Source organism: Nerophis lumbriciformis, linkage group LG03 (genome assembly GCF_033978685.3).
Source record: "Nerophis lumbriciformis linkage group LG03, RoL_Nlum_v2.1, whole genome shotgun sequence".
Classification (NCBI taxonomy): domain Eukaryota; kingdom Metazoa; phylum Chordata; class Actinopteri; order Syngnathiformes; family Syngnathidae; genus Nerophis; species Nerophis lumbriciformis.
This window is the reverse complement of record NC_084550.2, coordinates 21710001-21720000: the sequence shown is the minus strand read 5'-3', so window position 1 is coordinate 21720000 and position 10000 is coordinate 21710001. Positions and strand designations below refer to the sequence as shown.

The window sequence follows — 10000 nt, the reverse complement described above, 5'->3', positions numbered from 1 at the left end:
CACTTTTGCATCAGTCCATCTTAAATGAGTTTGGGCCCAGCGAATCCAGCGGCGTTTCCGGGTGTTGTTGATAAATGGCTTTGGCTTTGCATAGTAGAGTTGTAACTTGCACTTACAGATGTAGCGACCAACTGTAGTTACTGACAGTGTTTTTCTGAAGTGTTCCTGAGCCCATGTGGTGATATCCTTTACACACTGATGTCGCTTTTTGATGCAGTACCCCCTGAGGGATCGACGGTCCGTAATACCATCGCTTACGTGCAGTGCTTTCTCTAGATTCTCTGAACCTTTTGATGATATTACGGAGCGTAGATGGTGAAATGTGGACTCGTCAGACCACAGAACAAATTTCCACTTTTGCATCAGTCAATCTTAGGTGAGTTTGGGCCCAGCGAATCCGGCGGCGTTTCCAGGTGTTGTTGATAAATGGCTTTGGCTTTGCATAGTAGAGTTGTAACTTGCACTTACAGATGTAGCGACCAACTGTAGTTACTGACAGTGGTTTTCTGAAGTGTTCCTGAGCCCATGTGGTGATGTCCTTTACACACTGATGTCGGTTTTTCATGCAGCGCCGCCTGTGGGATCGACGGTCCGTAATATCATCAGTGATTTCTCCAGATTCTCTGAACCTTTTGATGATATTACGGAGCGTAGATGGTGAAATGTGGACTCGTCAGACCACAGAACACTTTTCCACTTTTGCATCAGTCCATCTTAGATGAGTTTGGGCCCAGCGAATCCGGCGGCGTTTCCGGGTGTTGTTGATAAATGGCTTTGGCTTTGCATAGTAGAGTTTTAACTTGCACTTACAGATGTAGCGCCCAACTGTAGTTACTGACAGTGGTTTTCTGAAGTGTTCCTGAGCCCATGTGGTGATATCCTTTACACACTGATGTCGCTTTTTGATGCAGTACCGCCTGAGAGATCGACGGTCCGTAATACCATGGCTTACGTGCAGTGATTTCTCCAGATTCTCTGAACCTTTTGATGATATTACGGAGCGTAGATGGTGAAATGTGGACTCGTCAGACCACAGAACACTTTTCCACTTTTGCATCAGTCCATCTTAGATGAGCTCAGGGCCCAGAGAAGCCTTGTGGCGTTTCCGGGTGTTGTTGATAAATGGCTTTCGCTTTACATAGTAGAGTTTTAATTTGCACTTACAGATGTAGCGACAAACTGTAGTTACTGACAGTGTTTTTCTGAAGTGTTCCTGAGCCCATGTGGTGATATCCTTTACACACTGATGTCGCTTTTTGATGCAGTACCGCCTGAGGGATCGACGGTCTGTAATATCATCAGTGATTTCTTCAGATTCTCTGAACCTTTTGATGATATTACGGAGCGTGGATGGTGAAAACCCTACATTTATTGCAATAGCTGGTTGAGAAATGTTGTTCTTAAACAAATTTCTCAGGCATTCGTTGACAAAGTGGTGACCCTCGCCCTGTCCTTGTTTGTGAATGACCGAACATTTCATACAAGCTGCTTTTTATACCCAATCATGGCACCCACCTGTTCCCAATTAGCCCGTTCACCTGTGGGATGTTCCAAACAAGTGTTTGATGAGCATTCCTCAACTTTCTCAGTCTTTTTTGCCACTTGTGCCAGCTTTTTTGAAACATGTTGCAGGCATCAAATTCTAAATGGGTTAATGTTTGCAAAAAATAATGTTTTCCAGTTTGAATGTTAAATATGTTGTCTTTGCATTCTATTTAATTGAATATAGGTTGAAAAGGATTAGCAAATCATTGTATTCTGTTTTTATTTACCATTTACATGCCAACTTCACTGGTTTTGGGGTTTGTAAGACGTTTGGCAACTCACTATGACGCCCAGTAGACTGCTTGGTTGCGCTGTACAAAATATCGGACGGGTTCGCTGCGGGGGAAACGGACACAGTCAGGACAGTTTGCGGACGAAAAACAGGAGAAAAGCACAAAAAGATACCCACACGAAGGTGAACACGGCCACGATGGCGGTAGTGAACAGGAGCTGGGATGCCAAAATCATATACACCTGGCAACGCAGGAAAAGCACATAGCGGTGATTAAAATGATTGGACTGTGCAATGAATGGAAGTCGGTGTCTTTTTTTCTTACCTTTCTGATGAAGGCGTGGCGAATGCTCAGATCGTCCCAGTCGCCTCCCCTGGCCGCAAACTCATGCTCGTCATCTGCGTGAATAACACCACATCATTTCGTTGTACTTGTGCAATGACAATAAAGTCCTATCCTATCCTATCACAAGTGAGATTAAGTCATTTTACTAAAAGTCTCAAGTAACCCTCAAATCTTTAATCCCAAGTAGGGTTGCAAAATTCCGGAAACTTTCCATGGGAATTAACGTGGAATTAATGGGAATAAACATTGAATGCAACATGCTAGATCTTGCAGCATGATTATTAGCTAAAACAACCTGATTTACCGGTAATGCAAATTCAGTTGAATTTCAACTAGAGATGTCCGATAATGGCTTTTTTGCCGATATTGTCCAACTCTTAATTACCGATTCCGATACCAACCGATACCGATATTAACGGTCGTGGAATGAACACATTATTATGCCTAATGTTGTTGTGATGCCCCGCTGGATGCATTAAACAATGTAACAAACAATGTAAGAAGGCCATTCTAAAACCTTAATTTAATCTGACCACAGAACTTTCCTTCAGAAGGTCTTATCTTTGTCCATGTGATGTCAGATGAAACAAAAATTGAGCCGTTTGGCCACAATACCCAGCAATATGTTTGGAGGAGAAAAGGTGAGGCCTTTTAATCCCAGGAACACCATGCCGACCGTCAAGCATGGTGGTGGTAGTATTATGCTCTGGGCCTGTTTTGCTGCCAATGGAACTGGTGCTTTACAGAGAGTAAATGGGACAATGAAAAAGGAGGATTACCTCCAAATTCTTCAGGACAAGCTAAAATCATCAGCCCGGAGGTTGGGTCTTGGGCGCAGTTGGGTGTTCCAACAGGACAATGACCCCAAACTAAGGATGTCGGCAGTCCGATATTATCGGCCGATAAATGCTTTAAAATGTGATATCGGAAATTATTGGTATCGGTTTCAAAAAGTAAAATGTATGACTTTTTAAAACGCAGCTGTGTACACGGACGTAGGGAGAAGTACAGAGCGCCAATAAATCTTAAAGGCACTGCCTTTGCGTGCCCGCCCGATCACATAATATCTACGGCTTTTCACATTCACAAGTGAATGCACGCATACTTGGTCAACAGCCATATAGGTCACACTGAGGGTGGCCATATAAACAACTTCAACACTGTTACAAATATGCGCCACACTGCGAACCCACACCAAACAAGAATGACAAACACATTTCGGGAGAACATCCGCACCGTAACACAACAGAACAAATACCCAGAAACCCTTGCAGCACTAACTCTTCTGGGACGATACAATATACACCCCTCGCTACCCTCCAAATACCTCGCCCCCGCCCACCTCAACCTCCTCATGCTCTCTCAGGGAGAGCATGTCCCAAATTCCAAGCTGCTGTTTTGAGGCATGTTAAAAAAAAGAATGCACTTTGTGACTTCAATAATAAATATGGCAGTGCCATGTTGGCATTTTTTTTCATAACTTGAGTTGATTTATTTAGGAAAAGCTTGTTACATTGTTTAATGCATCACAACAAAATTAGGCATAATAATGTGTTATTTCCACAACTGTATATATCGGTATCGCTTGATATCGGTATCGGTAATTAAGAGTTAGACAATATCGGAATATCGGATATCGGTAAAAAAGCCATTATCGGACATCTCTACCCCAAACAAACGTCAAAAGTGGTAAAGGAATGGCTAAATCAGGCTAGAATTAAGGTTTTAGAATAGCCTTCCCAAAGTCCTGACTTAAACGTGTGGACAATGCTGAAGAAACAAGTCCATGTCAGAAAACCAACACATTTTGCTGAACTGCACCAATTTTGGTGGTCAAAAATTCAAGCAGAAGCTTGTGGATGGCTACCAAAAGCGCCTTATTTTAGCGAAACTTGCCAAGGGACATGTAAGCAAATATTAACATTGCTGTATGTATACTTTTGACCCAGTCACATTTTCAGTAGACCCATAATAAATTCATAAAAGAAGCAAACTTCATGAATGTTTTTTTTTGTGACCAACAAGTATGTGCTCCAATCACTCTATCACAAAAAAATAAGAGTTGTAGAAATGATTGGAAACTCAAGACAGCCATGACATTGTTCTTTACAAGTGTACGTAAACTTTTGACCACGATTAAAAATTAAATTAAATAAATTAAAGATGCATCCATAATAGATTTTCAATCGAATCGTAGCTCTTGAATCGTAATCGAACTGCAAGGTGCCCAAACATTCCCACTTCTAGTGCCCACCGAGACAAAGATTGCGAATCAGTGAAAAGAGGGCTCACTGTGTTCAGTTAATTCTACTATTAAAAAAACGTGCTGAGAGCGATGCATTTCGAACAAACGGGACAACGTGGCGTGTTGGGAGAATGGCCGTAGCTAGCAATCTGACGGGTTCCTGGTTCGATCCCCACCTTCTACCAACCTCGTCACGTCCGTTGTGTCCTTGAGCGAGACACGTCACCCTTGCTCCTGATGGGTCGCGGTTAGCGCCTTGCATGGCAGCTTCCACCATCAGTGTGTGTGAATGGGTGAATGTGGAAATAAGTGTCAAAGCGCTTTGAGTACCTTGAAAAGCGCTATACAAGTGTAACCCGTTTACCATTTAATTGGCGAACATGTCTGTCACTCAAACGCTGGTTTGCGGTTATTTATCGCACTAATTAAAACCTCAATGTCGATTAATCGTGAAGCCCTACGGAGTTATGTCGACTTTGTCTTCAGAAGAAATTGCTGAACACCCCATCCCTAATCTCTCAGGTTTTACGAAGGTATAATGCTAAAGCCCGAGTCAAGTCCCGAGTCATTGATGTCAAAGTCCAAGTCGAGTTGCCTGTCACACCTGAAAATGTTGACTTACCAGAGCTCATAACATCTGATGGCATGGTAATCGGCATGATGGGGGGCATCGGGGGCTGGCTAGGATAGCCGGCTCCCTGAGGCCCGGGAGGGTACGAGCCCGGAGGATAGTTCCCCTGAGGATAGTTCCCTGGAGGATAGTTCCCCGGAGGATAGTTCCCCGGAGGATAGTTCCCCGGTTGGCCAGAGAACAAAGGAGCGTTTGTACCGGTGGGGTAGGGAGCCACAGGCTGTCCTGGTTGAGGTCCGCCATATGCCGGGAAGCCGTATGCAGGGGCCGCCGGGTAATTTCCGCCCTGAGGTGCGTACATCGGGCCGTGGGCTTCATCGTACCCTGGAGGGTAGTCTGATCTGGACATGTTGCCTGCGAGGGTGAGAGAACAGGGATTTACCACATTAGGCTAGTCACAAATTTAACGAGAATGTGGGCTCCCGTGGAGGTGATAAGAAAGGTAAGACGACGGAAAACGGCGAATGCGAACTCGACGTCTAGGTCCAGGGTATATAAAGTCACTAAAAAGGAATGGACAATGAAGGTGAAAGCAAGTGTTCTGACCAGATATCTGAATCCCTAGATCAGGGGTCGGCAACCTTTACCAGTCAAAGAGCCATTTTGACCAGTTTCACAAATTAAAGAAAATAACGGGAGCCACAATTTTTTTTTGAAATTTATAATGAAACAACACTGCATACAATTTTTTTTAAATTGCTTTGTGCTATGTACAAACCAAAAGTCTCAGACACGCAGCCCACACCTTTAATATAAAAATTGAATGTTAGTGCGGCCCGCAGGATTTATATGAATGGCATACTTGCCAACCTTGAGACCTCCGATTTCGGGAGGTGGGGGGAGGGGGGTGGGCGGGGTGGGACGGGGGCGTGGCTAAAAGGGGAGAGTATATTTACAGCTAGAATTCACCAAGTCAAGTATTTCACATATATATAAATATATATATGTATGTGTGGGAAAAAAATCACAAGACTACTTCATCTCTACAGGCCTGTTTCATGAGGGGTTCCCTCAATCATCAGGAGATTTTAATAGAAGCATTCACATACCATGGTTTATATAGGGCACAGAGTGGGTGGGTACAGGCTGGCGTAGGGGCGTGGTGATTGGCTCATGTGTTACCTAGGAGGTGTTTCCGTCTGTGCCGGCATGCTGATACAATTTCGCTGCGCTTGTTGAGGGATGACAGGTCTGGACGGTATATAATAAACAGTTTCTCTTTCAAGCATAGGTTGCATCTTTTATTACCACTATTGTAAGGTGTGCTGGATGCAAGAATTTGCCATGTTATTGAATATTTAACATTATTGTCTTTAAGACATACATATATATATATATATATATATATATATATATATATATATATATATATATATATAAGAAATACTTGATGTTCAGTGAATTCTAGCTATATATATATATATATATATATATATAAATATATATATACATACATATATATATATTTATTGTATTATATGTATATATATATATATTTGTTTTATTATATGTATATGTATATATATATATATATATATATATATATATATATATATATATATATATATATATATACATATATATATATATATAAAATAAATACTTGAATTTCAGTGTTCATTTATTTACACATATACACACACACATAACACTCATCTACTCATTGTTGAGTTAAGGGTTGAATTGTCCATCCTTGTTCTATTCTCTGTCGCTATTTTTCTAACCATGCTGAACACCCTGTCTCTGATGATGCATTGTGTGGCACGCACAAAAGTGCTTTCATCAAATGCAGTATTGTCCTGTTTAAGAGTGTCACAACATTGCTGTTTACGGCAGACGAACTGCTTTACGGTATACAAAAAAGTGACTGCTGTTGTTGCCACGCTGGGAGGACGTTAATGAAACTGCCTCACAATAAACCCATGAGGACCTGAGTCCGCCTGAATTTCGGGAGAAAATTTGTCCCGGGAGGTTTTCGGGAGAGGCGCTGAATTTCGGGAGTCTCCCGGAAAATCCGGGAGGGTTGGCAAGTATGATGAATGGCGCTTGGCGGATGACGTCATGGTACAGCATTTAACACCCACTACAACCAGCGTGCCTGATCAGCCACACGTTGTAATGAGGCTTCTGCTTGTTCACGTAGGTGACAGCAAGGCATACTTGGTCAACACTGACGGTGGCGGTATAAAAAAAAACTTTAACACTCTTACTAATAATGCGCCACACTGTGAACCCACACCAAACAAGAATGACAAACACATTTTCGGGGGGAACATCTGCACCGTAACACAACAGAACAAATACCCAGAATCCCATGCAGCCCTAACTCTTCTGGGCTACATTATACACCCCCGCTACCAAACCCCGCCCACCTTAACAGTTTAACAGTTTAAGTTTATTCACAATACCATATAACAATTACAATAGTAGTGAATATCATCATTTAAAAATGTTGGTACGTGAAAGGGTCCCCCAAATAAGCTCGAAGAAGCTTTTGACAGGGGGTCCAGAGGACAGTATATACATGGAATGATGAAACATGGTAGCAAGCACAACAACAAGAAACCAAAAAAAAACAACGCTATATGATTAACACAAGATAATAGTACTAAAGCAAGCATACACATACATACATACATTCATTAGATATAAGTGTTTAATAGGTAAGTTTTCAGTTTCTTTTTGAAGTTGGAGAATGGATACAGCATCTTGAGGCTCTCATTAAGCCGGTTCCAAATCTTTGGTCCCCTGCATACAACACTTCGAGCAGTACAATCCAGTAAACGATGTTTACCTGATATCAGATCTAAGTTACGAGTGTTGTGGGCATGCTGGGGATGGTAGATAGGGTTAGGGTTAGGGTTAGGGTTAGGGTTAGCTACAGAGCCTAAGATTCAGCCTGTGAATGACTTGATAGGTTAGACAAGCATTTTGATAAATATTGAACTCTGTCAGTCTCAAGAGATGATAATTATGGAATAGATGTGGAGTGGGGGCATTAAACTTGGACCGTATGATTTTCTTTTGCATGGATTCTAATTTGTGAAGGTAGGTAGGGAAGGTGTTACACCAGATGACATTACAGTAGTTTAGATGTGGTTCAAAGAGAGTTTTATATAGGGTGTGTAGAGCATAAAGAGGAAGATAATGACGAAGGTGAAAGAACAGGCCAACATATTTGGATAATTTCTTTAACAGATGGCTAATGTGACATTTGAAATTGAGGTATTCGTCAATGATGACCCCCCAGGAATTTTGTGGAGTACACTCTCTGTATTTCCTGCCCATTGATGTTGATATGGCAGTGCTCAGTATTTGTCCGGTTTTTATTAGAACGAAATAGAATAAAATTTGTTTTATTTACATTAAGTGAGAGCTTATTGCATTTGAACCAGGAATCCACTTTCACAAGCTCTGAATTGACAGTTACTTGTAGACATACTTGCCAACCTTGAGACCTCCGATTTCGGGAGGTGGGGGGAGAGGGGTGGGCGTGGTTGGGGTGGGACGGGGGCGTGGTTGGGGCGTGACTAAAAGGGGAGGAGTACATTTACAGCTAGAATTCACCAACTCAAGTATTTCATAGATTATATATATATATATATATATACATATATATATATATATATATATATATATATATATATATATATATATATATATATATATATATATATAAGAAATACTTGACGTTCAGTGAATTCTAGCTATACTTGAATTTCAGTGTTCATTTATTTACACATATACACACACATAACACTCATCTACTCATTGTTGAGTTAAGGGTTGAATTGTCCATCCTTGTTCTATTCTCTGTCACTATCTTTCTAACCATGCTGAACACCTCTGATGATGCATTCTGTGTGGCACGCACAAAAGTGCTTTCATCAAATGCACTAGATGGCAGTATTGTCCTGTTTAAGAGTGTCACAACATTGCTGTTTACGGCAGACGAACTGCTTTACGGTATACAAAAACGTGACTGCTGTTGTTGTGTGTTGTTGCCGCGCTGGGAGGACGTTAATGAAACTGCCTAACAATAAACCCACATAAGAAACCAAGAACTCGCCCTCCATCATTCTACAGTTATAACGTTATTGGGCAGGTATGCTGTTTATGTTGTGGGTTAGCGGACTCAGGTCCATGAGCCTGAATTTCGGGAGAAAATTTGTCCCGGGAGGTTTTCGGGAGAGGCGCTGAATTTCGGGAGTCTCCCGGAAAATCCGGGAGGGTTGGCAAGTATGCTTGTAGATCGTGTAGGCTCCTGTGTGAGGTAAACAAATTTGTATCGTCAGCAAAAATGATTGTATGAAAAGTTTCAGAGGAGTATACAAAATCATTTATGTATAGGATAAAAAGGAGAGGCCCCAAGATGGATCCCTGGGGAACCCCATAATTACGTCAACCGACGTACAGAACGGGGGGAGGGTTGATGTGTGAGGGAGCAGGGTTGGGGTTGGGGCGGGGTTTGGTGGTAGCAGGGGTGTATAATGTAGCCCGGAAGAGTCAGGGCTGCATGGGATTCTGGGTATTTGTTCTGTTGTGTTTATGTTGTGTTAAGGTGCAGATGTTCTCCCGAAATGTGTTTGTCATTCTTGTTTGGTTTTGGTTCAAAGTGTGGCGCATTATTAGAAAGAGTGTTAAAGTTGTTTTATATGGTCACCGTCAGTGTAACCTGTGTGGCTGTTGACCAAGTATGCCTTGCTGTCACGTACGTGTGTAAGTAGAAGATGCATACTGTATAACACGGGGTTGGGCTGGCACGCTGTAAATATAGACTGTAGAGGGCGCCAAATACTGTACTATTATGGCACGCCCTTATTATAACTGTAAGGGTGAAAATCGGAGAATATTAATACAGGGAGTTTTCTGCGAGAGGCACTGAAATCGAAAGTCTCCCGGGAAAATCCGGAGCCGCGGGTTGCCGACCCATGCCCTAGATTGATCGATTGATGTAAAATGTTCTTTATTGTCCATTAAAGATCTGATTAATTTATGATG

At 42.0% G+C, this 10000-nt stretch overlaps 1 protein-coding gene across 3 annotated transcripts in view; it reads right to left on the bottom strand.

Annotated features, from left to right (window-relative positions):
- The window catches only part of tmbim1a (transmembrane BAX inhibitor motif containing 1a), a 34723-nt gene that overhangs the window by 5148 nt on the left and 19575 nt on the right, over window positions 1-10000 (bottom strand). For 2 of the 3 annotated variants that reach the window (XM_061935290.1, XM_061935289.1), the window contains 4 exons: window positions 4991-5353; window positions 2103-2176; window positions 1955-2019; window positions 1828-1881 (listed from right to left, as the gene is read on the bottom strand). In XM_061935290.1, the coding sequence (XP_061791274.1) occupies window positions 1828-1881; window positions 1955-2019; window positions 2103-2176; window positions 4991-5348 (551 nt within the window). In that variant the 5' untranslated portion in view covers window positions 5349-5353. The remainder of the gene's footprint in view (window positions 1-1827; window positions 1882-1954; window positions 2020-2102; window positions 2177-4990; window positions 5354-10000) is intronic. The other variant, XM_061935291.2, reaches the window with a different exon arrangement.